The following is a 15,441-nucleotide window of genomic DNA, read 5'->3' on the forward strand; positions in this document are numbered from 1 at the left end:
GGAGGGGACGAGTACAAGGTGTGTTTATATGCAGATGATGTCTTGGTGACAATCATGGATCCCAGCTCAGGTATACCAGTATTAATGGGGATGTTGGAAACATATGGCCTGTATTCAGGGTATGTCCTTAATGTCAAAAAAACTCAAGTTCTGTCATTTAATTTTTCTCCGGACCAGACACTACTGGCAAAATTCAAGTTTAATTGGGAGGCAACTGCTATCAAATATTTGGGAGTGTTTCTGCCTAGAGATCTGACACAACTGTACGATATTAATTACAGTCGTATTAATAGAGAAATATATAGCGATCTCAACATTTGGGCCTTGCTCCCTCTCGACCTTGGCAACAGGATACAGATAATTAAAATGAATATTCTCCCCAAACTACTCTATCTTTTTCTTGCTTTACCTATTCAAATTCCAGAGAAGCAATTCAGGGAATGGAATAAGCAGATTTCGAGATTCATTTGGCTTAACAAAAGACCACGGGTGAAGTTCTCTACTTTGCAGTTGCCGAAAGACAAAGGGGGCTTGGCTCTACCTTCATTAAGGAATTACTACTTATCTGCTCAGCTGAGGTCCTTGGTGTGTTGGTGTAATCCATCTTTTTGTGCGAGGTGGAAGACTATTGAGATGTCTCTCTCAGACACGCCAATCCAGTCTAGACTTGGTCACGCGGCTTCTGATTTGGACGATACCTTGACGCCCAGCCACTGGGTCACTTTTACATTAAAAATATGGAGGGGAGTGGTCAAGCAGGCGCAACTCCAGGAAGAGATAAAACTTCTGAGGTGGCCAGCGTATGACCCTGATTTTCTACCTGCTTCCCACGATAGTAGATTTAAACAATGGGTGTGGCATGGAATCACTGCTGGGTGTTTGGTTATTGTAAAATCTAAAATTATGGCTTTTGATACCCTATGCAAGACTTACGATCTCGGGAAACAAGACTTTTTTCGATACTTGCAACTCCGTGACTATATTGGCAAAAGACTGAAGAGCTGTGTCCGTGGAGACTTCTCGATTGTTAATATTTTCATTGATGCTTATGACTCTGGGAGTAACAGAGCCTTGATAAGTAAACTGTATAAATGTCTGACTAAGCTCAAAGGGCACTCAACGATTTACATAAAGCAGAAATGGGAAAAAGAAATGGACATTGTGATTACAGAAGATGGGTGGGCACGGATCTGGGAGACACAGTTTACCACGACTAACTCCAACATGTGGCGGGACTTCTGCTGGAAGAACATTATACGCTATTTCATAACGCCTAAACAGAAGTCTAAATTCAGTGCTACACCTGCGTTTTGCTGGAGGAATTGTGGGGAAGTCATGGCTGATTACGGTCATATATTCTGGTCCTGCCCACTCATACGACCCTTCTGGACGGAAGTTATAAAGATAATTACAGAGGTGTTGGGATTCCACGTGTCTTGTACATTTACCTCATTGTATCTGGGGTATTTTACAGACGATTTAGTTGCAGATGATGTTTACCTTCTGAAAGTTCTCTTGGCTTCTGCGAAGAAGGCCATAACAAAACGCTGGCTCTGTAGAGATCCTCCCACTGTAACACTTTTTACCTCTATAGTGGAAGACGTCAAATTGATGGAATGTATGACTTTCACTCTGCGACTGCAGGGAGATTTGGGAAGGAGACGGTGGAGAAAATGGCTGGACTTTACAGCTTGTGGCAGCACCCTTTGATGCATAGAATTAGCAATGCAGACTTGTTGACGTATGTATGTGTGGATGTGCAGATGTATGTACAGGTGTATGTTATCTTCCCATGACCTCATACTGTTTCTGTTTTTTCTTTTTTCTTTTATCTTGTTGCATAAAAATGTTCCTAAACAAATAAAAAGTGTCAAAAAAAAAAAAAGAAAGTATAAAGATTTAAAATATATCACAAGGTCAATAAATAGATCGATCTGAAGTTCACAGTGATATAGATATAAAAGATATAAAATGACAATAGGTTTGTAGATTGACAACAACAAGTTGGCATGAGTTGCATTTAAAAGATTATAATCATTTAAATACATAACTTTGATACATATATGGTGCTCTATTAGTATTATTTTTTCAAACATTGAAATTAATGCTGCACATGGATTATAGCCACATAAACAATGATACTCAAAATAATGTGAAATATATTCAAAGGAGTTTCAACAGGACAAACACCTGCACTTTGAACTTGTTTTCACTGCATTACAAACTTCCTAAAATATGTTTAAAAGGTACAAATAAATACTTCCCAGAGAGCGAGCCGCTTTGGTAGAGGTGTGTGCTTCCTTATTGCTTCTTATTGTGAGTTGTGTTTTCCTCACACGAAGCCACTACAACTGAAGATACAACAAACCTTGGGTACTCCCTCCTGCTGAATTCCAGTTTAACACTTGACTATAGTCATTTTGCTGTTTAGGCATAGAGGCAAAGTCATCCTCTACAAAGTAAGGCCGAGAAAATTGAGCTGTTGTTTTTTTAATTTTGCTTCACTGGTTGTGTCCTGCATAACAGATTCAAGATGAGTACATTTTTTAAAAATTACAATTTAGATCGGAATAACATTTGTATTCTGATTTACTAATATTACTTTACTGATAATATATTATCCTAAAATGCAGGCTAGCTTTGTAAAAACAAATAAATAGCTGGTAGAAATGTCCTTTAAAGAGATACTTGTTACTTTCTTATTTAGAGTACTTTTAAGAGCCTGTACTATTCACTTTAACTTAACAGAGTATCTGAGTAAAGACTGTCTCTATTTTTGCCACTTTTGTGATGAGAAAATGAGAGTAAAATAATAATAATAACAAAAAGTAACAAAACTCCCACCCACACAGATACACACAGAAAAAAAGAACATGCCATTACCTCTGGCCAAGATTGGCCTTGACTTTGCTTATCTGAGGCAGCACTGCTATTCATGCCCTAATTTGCTTACCCATAAGGAACAAAAATGAATTACTCTATGATTTCGATGCTCGCTCCCAAGGATATCCAAAAGTTATTTGTCACTGTATGAAGGAATACAAGAAATAGAAAAATAATAAGCTGGTTTAAAAAAGAGAAAGACACCTAAAGTGATTTAGGATATTATAGCATGAAAAGGTAAGTTCAAGTTGACACTTACCATGACTGTCACTATATACTGCATATATGTATATGCATATATACAGTGTCTGTGAGCTGAATGACAGTGGTAAAATGGAAAATGGAGACGCATACTTTTAAAAGTCAGAGCTACACTACTTTTCACCACTTTCAACATCAACATGTCTATCATGACTAACTGACTACATCAGTGCCTTCACAAGCACTTAAGGAAAGAACATCAGCAAGAAACCCCAAAAGCTCCCATAGGACTTTGTCCCACAAAAATGTTTTGGATAATGAGCTGCCTGCATAATTCATGACAGTGTGACAGGTTGTTTAGTTTCCAGTGGTTATGAAAACTAATCATAAACTAAATACAGCACATCGACTTATTATTCTAGGGGTTATTTCAAAATTAGTCTTGGAACATGGAAAATAATGTTGGATGGCGAGTGTAAATGGTTGTGATTCTATGTGTAAGGGTTAATGTTTAATACTGTATGTCTTAGATATAGCCTAATAGAGTACATCTAGAAGTTAACAACAACAGCTTTCATAGTGAGAGGCAGAATGTGCTTTCGAAAAGCAGCTATAGGTGTAATTTCAGGATGTGAAAATGGCACTTTCATAAAGTCACATTACACCTTAACCTAAATCGAACCCCTGTGCTGCAAAGTAAACAAAAGCTAAGCTCCTGCTCTCTCTGAAGTGTTCAATTTCCAACTAAAATTGTGCTTAACCCACCAAGATCTATTCATCATGCAGTAACAGTGGCACTTAAGTCAAGAAAAACAAAATGCACAAAGGAGATAATTGCTTTAAAATAATTGCTTTTCCTCTTGGCTAAATGGAAAGGCTGATCTTTCACGATTCAATTATGAATATTCAGAATCTGATCTGATCAGCATGTGGCAGAAATATGGCTGTAAACATTTTTTGCTCTACAAAAATATCCTCTTTTTTTTACCCCACATCACTGATTATAGCAGTATTTCAAAGTAAATGAAAAACCTGGGCTAATTAATCGAGAAGCATGCTCCCACTTCCGTCAAAATAAGCATGTGTACAATTGCCTTGGGATTTCTGTGCACCTGAGGCAATTTCATAAAGCCTGTGAAAAACAGATTTATGCAGCAATGTATAACATTTGTACTCTGTAATTACTCCAATTTAGAGTTTTTGTATTACAAAACAGTTACTTGAAAATTTGATATCAAAAACAAAACTGCAGAGATGGTTGAAAAAAATCCACCAGTCAGATAAAGTGAACATTTTCTGATGTTTATCAGGTTGTTTTTTTCCATTTATGGGTTGATTTCTGTGGTGCAGTGTTACCTGTGACACTTTCAGCATATAATATATGATACGGCTATAGGAGTTTGAGAAATGCTAGAGTGATCAGACACTTTTTTTATAAGATTAAATGGCTTTTTACAATATTGATGTCATACACATGCATAAGACAAAACAATTATTCAAATGTAAAGCTTCTGAAATTATATAATTAAAAAACAACCAAACAAAAAAAAACTTCCTTTTGCAGTGAACTCTGCTGCATTAGCTAATTTTTTTAGTTGGCCATGATACCTTATCAGAGCAACTGAACTGCCACAACAAATTGAGTTTGTAGACCCGTTATCTATACACAGTAAAAATGAAAATAAGCTATTTTAATCTGAGTAAAGTTTTACAATTTAATCATTTAATTTAATAATTTATTAATAATTTTAATACATTTATAATTTAAAATGGCTCAAATAAAAACATTTACCACTGGCAACAAACATAATTTTGTCAGTCAAACAAACTTTCCTACATAGTTGCCCTGATATACTTTTTCAAAGCTGTGTAACAAAGACTTGTAAATTGTAGCCACCGAAGAATAACTTTCCCTTGAGGGTTAGGGTTAAGGTTAGAATTAGCATCATGCATGTGTGCTTCCTTTCAAGTGTACATGTATGTATATGCACTTGCAAGCATCTGCACAGACAGCACACTAACACAATGCTAGCCAAGAAGCCAGAGTGACGTTGTTAGTGAAACCTGAGCTGACGTACACATTTTCACCAGCCTAGCATGCTTTAACTACTTATCAGAGGTTCCACATTGGTGTCATATTATGAGATGATGGAACCAAAATGTGAACTGCAGACATTTTAGTTTCACAATCGTCAAAAGCATAAGAACCCGGTGTGTGAAGTGACAAATGTTACTTCAAATGTTTTGAATGGCTAAGGGATCATGAATACTAAAGATGTGATATTTGATTTTATTTAAATTCATTTTGATAAGCAAATTGAAGCTCAGAAGGGGTTCAAATGTGTTCAAGAATTATCCAACCATCCATTCTCTCCCACTTATCCATTTCAGGGTGATGGTGCTGGAGCCTATCCCACCTACCTGTCCCACCCTCGACAGCTTGCCAGCCTGTGACAGGTAATCGAGAATTAATTCAACAATACTATATAACTACAGTGGGGCAAAAAAGTATTTAGTCAGCCACCGATTGTGCAAGTTCCCCCACTTAAAATGATGACAGAGGTCAGTAATTTGCACCAGAGGTACACTTCAACTGTGAGAGACAGAATGTGAAAAAAAAATCCATGAATTCACATGGTAGGATTTGTAAAGAATTTATTCGTAAATTAGGGTGGAAAATAAGTATTTGGTCACCTCAAACAAGGAAAATCTCTGGCTCTCACAGACCTGTAACGTCCTCTGTAAGAGGCTTTTCTGTCCCCCACTCGTTACCTGTATGAATGGCACCAGTTTGAACTCATCATCTGTATAAAAGACACCTGTCCACAGCCTCAAACAGTCAGACTCCAAACTCCGCCATGGCCAAGACCAAAGAGCTTTCGAAGGACACCAGGAAAAGTATTGTAGACCTGCACCAGACTGGGAAGAGTGAATCTACAATAGGCAAGCAGCTTGGTGTGAAAAAATCAACTGTGGGAGCAATCATCAGAAAATGGAAGACATACAAGACCACTGATAATCTCCCTCGATCTGGGGCTCCACGCAAGATCTCATCCCGTGGGGTCAAAATGATCATGAGAATGGTGAGCAAAGATCCCAGAACCACACGGGGGGACCTGGTGAATGACCTGCAGAGAGCTGGGACCAAAGTAACAAAGGTCACCATCAGTAACACACTACAACGGCAGGGAATCAAATCCCGCAGTGCCAGACGTGTTCCGCTGCTGAAGCCAGTGCATGTCCAGGCCCGTCTGAAGTTTGCCAGAGAGCACATGGATGATACAGCAGAGGATTGGGAGAATGTCATGTGGTCAGGTGAAACCAAATTAGAACTTTTTGGTATAAACTCAACTCGTCGTGTTTGGAGGAAGAAGAATACGGAGTTGCATCCCAAGAACACCATACCTACTGTGAAGCATGGGGATGGAAACATCATGCTATGGGGCTTTTTTTCTGCCAAGGGGACAGGACGACTGATCCGTGTTAAGGACAGAATGAATGGGGCCATGTATCGTGAGATTTTGAGCCAAAACCTCCTTCCATCAGTGAGAACTTTGAAGATGAAACGAGGCTGGGTCTTCCAACATGACAATGATCCAAAACACACCGCCCGGGCAACAAAGGAGTGGCTCCGTAAGAAGCATTTGAAAGTCCTGGAGTGGCCTAGCCAGTCTCCAGACCTCAACCCCATAGAAAATCTGTGGCGGGAGTTGAAAGTCAGTGTTGCTCGGCGACAGCCCCAAAACATCACTGCTCTCGAGAAGATCTGCATGGAGGAATGGGCCAAAATACCAGCTACTGTGTGTGTGCAAACCTGGTAAAGACCTATAGTAAACGTTTGACCTCTGTTATTGCCAACAAAGGTTATGTTACAAAGTATTGAGTTGTATTTTTGTTATTGACCAAATACTTATTTTCCACCCTGATTTACGAATAAATTCTTTACAAATCCTACCATGTGGATTCATGGATTTTTTTTTCACATTCTGTCTCTCACAGTTGAAGTGTACCTCTGGTGCAAATTACTGACCTCTGTCATCATTTTAGGTGGGGGAACTTGCACAATCGGTGGCTGACTAAATACTTTTTTGCCCCACTGTACATACTGTATGCTTAATTTAGGTGTGTCGTACTTGAACTGTACTTTACATGTTTAGATCATTTGAAAGAAGGAAGGGGATATTCCAAAGACAGCGAGTATAGCGGTACAGGCCAGGTACACAGAGAGACGCGGGAGCCGAATAGAAATGCAAGTGTTTTGGGAAAAAGTGAAGAAACAAGTGAAAATGTAAAATGAGTGCAGAATTGTTTCATCAGTCAACCAGGGGATTTGCAACAAAAGTACCTACGTGGATACTTCATGTCAAGTAAACCAAAACGTATCGGTCTGAAAAAAATGCTGTGGCTCCAAAGCATTCTTAATATCTTCCAGCTGTACATTTTTGGTAGTGCGCCCGGTTGTTTCAGTTGCTGGACACAACTTGTTATTGAGTCAGACTGACCTGATCTCCCCTGGATCTTCCGTAACCAACACGTCTGTCTTACAGCTGGCAATGGGGTTGATTGACAGTTCCACCGGTGGCACAACAAAGCTTTTGCTGACAGGCAGCCACAGCCCTTGGCCCAGACTGTAGAATGATCTGTGTTGGCATGATCACAAGACATAAATGCCAGTTGCATTACCATCACATAACCACAATTTGTTTTACACAAAAGCACACACTGTGTGCAAACACAGCAGTATTTGCAGATAGAAAAACATACAAAAGATTCTATGAAAACAACAATGAAACAATGAAACAACAATGAAAAACATATGTTTAAAATATGAGATGTGTGGTGAGGGTCTCACATGTAGAATTTGAAGTATGTTTAATACGGATCATGGGCAATTTCTCAGTTATTTGCATCATTTATTATGTGATAGAATAGAAGAATAAAACATATAAAGATATTTGAACACATATTAAAAAAAGTCTTGTAATTTTCTTTTCCTTTTTTAAATAATTATTGTAAGAAGAAAGTTAACTATGAAGACTATGTGTGACTATATGCTATAGTCAAGTAAACCTTTTTAGTGAACAAGAAAATAAGTTCAAGCTTATAGTGATAATACTGTTTCAACACTGCTTAACATATTTTCTCCTCCTTCAATGTAAGTCCAGTTCATTGCTTATGAATGCAGTTTATATGACCTGGTCAGGGTGTTATGAATATAATCTGATTTTGCCAGAGACCTTTCTTATGAGTGAAGATTAATAGCCATAACAGGCAACCCTGCAGACATGTTTCCAGGGAAAACACAACATCAGATATGATAATAGCAGAGCACATTTTAGCTTTGCATAATGCACTCAAATGCATCTGGACAGCTACTGTAGGCCACAAAATCCCAGAAAAACAGGGCCTGTCAAGAAGGTTCGCATTATGTATTTGCTATCAATCTCTCGTTTTACTTCGCATAAAATATATTATTGAATTTCTTCATCATTCGCCACCATCTTTACTTTATTTAACTTTATTCCCAGTTAAATATTGCTGACCTACAACCCTTACAACCTGGCAAACATGAATGGGTACAAGGTCTGGGCGGCTGTAACTTAGGGCGTAGAGCAGGTCATCTACCAATTGGAAGATTGGTGGTTTGATCCCTGGCTGTTCCAGTTTGCATGCCAAAGTATCCTTTGGCATTGAAAAAAGGTGGTCTCTAATGTGTTCATCAGTGTGAACGTGTGTGAACGTGTGTGAACGTCAGACAGATTGCACTTTGGCACAGAACAAAAGTGCTTGTATTAATATGGGAAAATGAGGTAAATTGATTAAAGCGCTTTGAATGTTCCAGTAGAGTAGAAAAGCACTACATAAGAACCTGTCCATTTACTATTTCCATACTTTTCTTTCATATGGATCATAGTTCCAAACATTAACATGGAAAACCATCAACTTGTACAAAACACAGCTGTCAATATATTGACTAAAATAACAAATTTCAGTTCTTAAAGACATTTGTTACGGGGCCCTCATGTCTTCATATCACAAGGTGCTTATTTTTTCATTGTTCCTTTTCAAGGAAAATGTAAGCAGCAACCCTGGTTTCCTATAAAACTCCCCATCTGTGAAAGCACTTGGTTTAGCTCGTCTATTCACTGTCATAAGACTGTCCAGCTGAAGAGCATTAGAGTCTTTTCTCCTCCTCCCCAGAACAGCATTGCTAGAAAACTGCTTCATCTTTACTCACTTTGTTGACTATCTGTATCAGCATGTTCACGGCTGAATCTATTTGTGTTCTGCAGCTGTATGTGGTGTCCTTCGTCTTTCTTCTCTCGCAGACTCTCGGCTGACACAGTGCTTAATCTATAAAAGTTTAGTTGCTGCTTTTGTGTGCTAGTGATGCCCGAGTCCTATCTCCAACTTGAAACAGGGTTTTGCTTGGTATTTTGCCTTTAGCGCCTCATTTCTTACAGTGGACTCACAGTGGCTGGCAAACGCTGCAAGGTCATTGTGATAAGGAGTGAGATAACTGTGACAAAGAGCTGTTCCTACCTACGTATTGGAAGGGTAGAGAGCATGAAATCGAGAAAGATTTCACAAAATCAAAAGTTTAAACATTCCATGCTTTAGTTACACAGTTAAGCAAAACTAAAGGGAAAATTGACCACATTGACCAGATTTTTCTTTTAAATCTCTATAATCAGGTTTACCCTGAGATTTTCATTTTTACACTTCTTGGGGAAAAAAAAGAAATAACACAATGACACCATCAAGGATGAGAAGTGTAACAAAAATGCCAGTAAAAGTATTTTAAAGGAATCCAATCAGGCCTGGTCCTTGGGCTATTCTCTACACACTCAGAGAGATCCACCATGGGGTGTACTTGTGTGTCCATTTGCCTTTGTCTATGTGCATCTGTCAGGTGCTCATCTCCATGCTCTGTCACACTCATGCACACACATACAAGATGACACAAGAAATGCCACTTTCATTCCATTGTGTGTCCACAGAGTCCACAGATGGCCAGCACAAGTCAAGCGCTGAGGAGGTGCACCAGAAGGGTCTTACCTGAAGATTCTCTCCGGGGCCTGTTCTCCTGTAACTAGGTCATACCCTTTCTCCAAGTTAGCATATGGCCATGGACTTGACAGGGGAAAGACGATAAAGGAATGCATGATCAAAGACAGTGATTTATCAGCATTTTTAAAATAATCTAACAGATGTTTTTATGTAATTCCATCAAGTCTTCTCATTTATATTGTTGTTTTTCATGCACAAAGCCTTTTAGTTCAGCATTTTAAGTACTTCAAAGTGTATATAATATTATGTATAAAACATATCTGAATACAAAAACTGAAAAACTGTCATTTAATTAACATTTCTGTCTGCTGTACAAGACTATACTGTGTCTGCTGCTACTCTTAAAAAAAGAAAAAGCAATGGGCATTTGATTGGTTACTGGACTGAATCCAGGGGATGACAGGTGCTGGTGAGTAACAATGTGAGACCAATGATGGGTTAGGCCAGCTAAGTGTCAAACAAGGTCAGAGTCAGAGGGATCATTTCAGTGCCTGTCAAGCACTCTTCAGTGACTTTACTTCTTTCCCATTCATGCATTTCATCTCAGCCCTCCACTCCTGTTTTTTTGTTTTTTTGTCAATAACGTCGATTCTCATTTCTAATTTCTTCAACCTATACACCCGATTCCCTTTAAAAAGACTACTTCTTCAAGCCTGTATTGGTAGAAGTGTATGTTTTATCATATTAACTACAAACTGCTATTTTCCAAACCATGTAGGAAGCGTTCTAAGTTTCTTTTCATTTTAATACTGAGATGATCATCCTGCAGAGAACTGCAAATCCATCACAGTGAACAGCTCACCTTTATTTTAGATAAAGTTAATATAGTGCAATGATGTGGTTGTACTACCGGCTCTGAAGTCATGCGTAAGGTTGTAAAGTACAAGTGAATCTCTATATATTAGTGGAATAACTACACACAACACAACTTACCCTTCGTTGCGACTCCAGTCGCTGCGCACACAGAGATGCTTATGAACGGGATCAGGGGAATAACCCTCATGACAGCTACATTCTCCTGCCGTACAGAGAAAAACAAACATGCACAGTGGCAGATATTTATCTATCACCCTGATCTCTTCATTTATTAGAGATGTACCAAACTAAATGTTACATGATGTAAAACCTAATTCTTTTCAGGCAAATATTGTACCTAGATTTATTTCTGTCATGTTGATTGTGCAGTAATTGCCATATTCACTACTGTTTTACTTCCAGATTACAATTCAATACTTCAGTTGTATATATTTAACACCAGTTCATGCCTGTAGCCGTCTCAAGATGCTTTATACTGAAAGGAAAAGACTTTACACCATTAGAGAGAGAACATAATTAAAATATTCTTTATAATCAGTTTTCTATGTGAATGGCTTGGTTGTCAAGGGGAAAGTGGAGCTAGAAAATAATAGCATATGGAGACAACCACAGCAACAACAACAAAAAAGACAACATATAAACAGCAGGAGAAATTTGACAATTAATGATATGTAATACTGTCATATCAATAATATTCAGGTATAAAAAGTGGGAACTAAAAGAGAAGCTCACAGTGGATGATCCCAAATCTCCAAGGGTGAGTTCAGGGTCACCTGATCTAGCCCTAACTATAGAAAAAGGGAACCAAAAGAAAGTTTAAAGCCTCATCTTCAATGGACAGAGGGCATCTGTCTCAGGACCCCTAGCTGTGAGCCAGCTGAACAGTAGAGGATTTATAAATCGGGGAAACCAAACCACCTCTGGCTAAGCGGATGGCACAACACAGAAGAGCTACCTCGTCAGGCCAGGACTCTGCAGTCTATTTACACCTACAGGCCAGTGGACACTCTTTCAATGAGGAGGATGTACACATCCTGGACAGGGAGGAACGTTGGTTTGAGCGCAGAGTCAAGGAGGCCATTTACGTGAAAAGGGAAAGACCATCTCTGAATCGAAGAGGGGGCCTAAGGGTACATCTTTCGCCATCTTACAATGCTGTGGTTGCAGCCATTCCCCAACTCTCTCTGAATGGTACTCATGGCCATTGATCAGTGGTCTTTGATCAGTGGGTTTTGGTCAGTGGTTGTTGATCAATGGTCATGAGAATTTGCACAATTAAGATTAAGGAACTGACCTCCCAGCCCATTGTTCCTTCAGTGGGCTGGTTTCAGTCATTATGCAAATGTACTGTTTATAAGATTGGGGAAACCTGCAGTCAGCTGAGACTGAAGAAGTCACTTGGATGAGTGACGAAACGTTTCTCCCACAAAACGCTACGTCTACAGTGGGGCAAAAAAGTATTTAGTCAGCCACCGATTGTGCAAGTTCCCCCACTTAAAATGATGACAGAGGTCAGTAATTTGCACCAGAGGTACACTTCAACTGTGAGAGACAGAATGTGAAAAAAAAATCCATGAATCCACATGGTAGGATTTGTAAAGAATTTATTCGTAAATCAGGGTGGAAAATAAGTATTTGGTCAATAACAGAAATACAACTCAATACTTTGTACTTTCTACTTCACAGTAGGTATGGTGTTCTTGGGATGCAACTCAGTATTCTTCTTCCTCCAAACACGACGAGTTGAGTTTATACCAAAAAGTTCTACTTTGGTTTCATCTGACCACATGACATTCTCCCAATCCTCTGCTGTATCATCCATGTGCTCTCTGGCAAACTTCAGACGGGCCTGGACATGCACTGGCTTCAGCAGCGGAACACGTCTGGCACTGCGGGATTTGATTCCCTGCCGTTGTAGTGTGTTACTGATGGTGACCTTTGTTACTTTGGTCCCAGCTCTCTGCAGGTCATTCACCAGGTCCCCCCGTGTGGTTCTGGGATCTTTGCTCACCGTTCTCATGATCATTTTGACCCCACGGGATGAGATCTTGCGTGGAGCCCCAGATCGAGGGAGATTATCAGTGGTCTTGTATGTCTTCCATTTTCTGATGATTGCTCCCACAGTTGATTTTTTCACACCAAGCTGCTTGCCTATTGTAGATTCACTCTTCCCAGTCTGGTGCAGGTCTACAATACTTTTCCTGGTGTCCTTCGAAAGCTCTTTGGTCTTGGCCATGGCGGAGTTTGGAGTCTGACTGTTTGAGGCTGTGGACAGGTGTCTTTTATACAGATGATGAGTTCAAACAGGTGCCATTCATACAGGTAACGAGTGGGGGACAGAAAAGCTTCTTACAGAAGACGTTACAGGTCTGTGAGAGCCAGAGATTTTCCTTGTTTGAGGTGACCAAATACTTATTTTCCACCCTAATTTACGAATAAATTCTTTACAAATCCTACCATGTGGATTCATGGATTTTTTTTCACATTCTGTCTCTCACAGTTGAAGTGTACCTCTGGTGCAAATTATTGACCTCTGTCATCATTTTAAGTGGGGGAACTTGCACAATCGGTGGCTGACTAAATACTTTTTTGCCCCACTGTAGATGAACAGAATCAACTTTTGGAGATTTACTTTCCTGGATGATTGAGCATGCATCAAGACATAATCTAAAATAAATTGATCATATTTAAAAATGAACCATTAATTTATCTGAGTTATCTGAACAGTCTTTTACAGATGCGGTTTGTAGACATGGTGATGCTGAGAGAGATCAATAGGAGTGAATGAGTTTAAATTAAAATTTGCAGTTTATAAAGCTGCTGTACTTGATGATGCCTTTGCGAGTATGAGTAAAACTTTATTTGTAAAGAAGTTAACAAAATCATTACCACGGAAAAGAACATACAAGGTTCAACAGAGCTATGGCTCTTTGTCAGAGTGGCTATGAACCTTGGGTCGTTTTTCTTTTCTTCTATCAATGATGAATAGTAGCTAGTATGAGCCTCACAGTGGGCATTTTTAAAAAAATAAATTAATCAACTCTTTCCAGGCTAGGTAAATTTCCTATAAATTAGTGAAACGCCACTTCCTTTCCAGCTTGTGGGTTTTTAAATCGTTCCAATAACTCAAACTTGTCTGATATGTTGCTTTATTTTGCAGAGGCACCTTTGCTGTGAGGCTGCAGCACTATAACCATGGCACATTGTATTTTATCTATCTATCTATCTCTCTCTCCCTCCATCCCTCTCTCCATCCATCTATCCATCTCTCCATCCCTCCCTTGGTTGCATTAAGTAAATTATACAATATGACTGTTATCAGTGCATCTCCTTTCAAACAGCTGAAGTCTCAGTCAGCATTGAAAAGACAAAGCAGTAACATACATGTGATTAGTTACACATGCGCTGATCAGTGTCATGAATTCCACTGAGAATCTGACAACTGGCTTTCTGTTTTCTCCCAATATTAGGACAAATCTTTCATCATCCTCAACTAAGGCATTTTTATCCTGGCTTCTCTACAGCTGGTGGGACAGATTGCACTGCAGAACAAACAGAGACGTTCAGACAGGGCTACAGCAGCCTTTTGCTGGTGCATAGCAGTTTAGGATTTACATTTCTGATGCTGCTTTCCTTGAGTAGCACTGAAGTTTAAAACCCCTTATTTTCAATATTGAAATTTCCTCATCAGATCAGTCACAGTGGGTAATTAGTATTTCGATGTGATCTTTATGCTGCCTAGTATAATAAATAAAATAGAGGCAAGTGCATTTTAAGTGATTGTATACATTTGTGAGATTTTGCCAAGGATGGCTTCTATAACCGTTGCATTGAAGTGCTCCCAGAATAAGTGCTTTTTGTTGACCTGTACAGAGGGATAACCCTGGAAAAATGTGTAATGGCCACCCTGTCTAGGCCATTCAAATTTTATCACTTACCGTTTAATAATTCATTGGTTGATATTATAGTCTTGAGACTGACTCAAGGAGTGATGCACCATCAAGATTCTGTCAAAGAGTAGCTTTCAGTGTGGCCTTGCTAAATGAAAAACTAAAGCTCTCGAAATGGTTCCATTTTTTAAAGTAGTAGTAAAATATCACAACATTCATCCAGCCATTTCATATAAAAGATCAATGAACAGCATAGAGTTTAATTAATCCAATCCAAGACTTTAGAGTGCTGTGAAAAAGTATTTACCCCTTCCTGATGTCTTATTTTTGCATATTTGTCACACTGAAATGTTTTGGATCACATAGGACCAAACCTATTTGGTCCTATGTGTAATTATGCAGTTATTAAAAGTGTTTAACCTCTTTTTTTGGAAAGCTGAGTTAAATTTTACTAGTCACACACAACCAGACATGTTAAATCAAGAAATCACTGTCAGACAATGTGAAGTAGTCTAAAAGATCCCAAAAAGCAACATACTATACAACAAAGTCATTTATATCTATCACTTTGAAAAGAGTT

At 38.9% G+C, this 15,441-nt stretch overlaps 1 protein-coding gene and 1 long non-coding RNA gene across 2 annotated transcripts in view; one reads left to right on the forward strand and one right to left on the reverse strand.

The window, feature by feature from the left end:
• Window positions 1-10,292, forward strand: part of LOC146666150 (uncharacterized) — a 32,568-nt gene extending 22,276 nt beyond the window's left edge. Inside the window, exons 2-3 of the long non-coding RNA XR_014912744.1 lie at window positions 5,476-5,541; window positions 10,086-10,292. This is a non-coding gene — a long non-coding RNA (uncharacterized LOC146666150). The remainder of the gene's footprint in view (window positions 1-5,475; window positions 5,542-10,085) is intronic.
• astn2 (astrotactin 2) overlaps window positions 1-15,441 on the reverse strand; it is a 306,591-nt gene that overhangs the window by 138,512 nt on the left and 152,638 nt on the right. The window contains exons 8-10 of the mRNA XM_085413994.1: window positions 11,089-11,173; window positions 10,144-10,218; window positions 7,587-7,724 (exon numbers count right to left, since the gene is read on the reverse strand). Coding sequence (XP_085270120.1) covers window positions 7,587-7,724; window positions 10,144-10,218; window positions 11,089-11,173 — 298 coding nt within the window. The remainder of the gene's footprint in view (window positions 1-7,586; window positions 7,725-10,143; window positions 10,219-11,088; window positions 11,174-15,441) is intronic.

This window comes from Rhamphochromis longiceps, linkage group LG7 (assembly GCF_057381845.1).
Source record: "Rhamphochromis longiceps isolate RC_006_pf linkage group LG7, R_longiceps_female_GT1.1, whole genome shotgun sequence".
NCBI classification, from domain to species: domain Eukaryota; kingdom Metazoa; phylum Chordata; class Actinopteri; order Cichliformes; family Cichlidae; genus Rhamphochromis; species Rhamphochromis longiceps.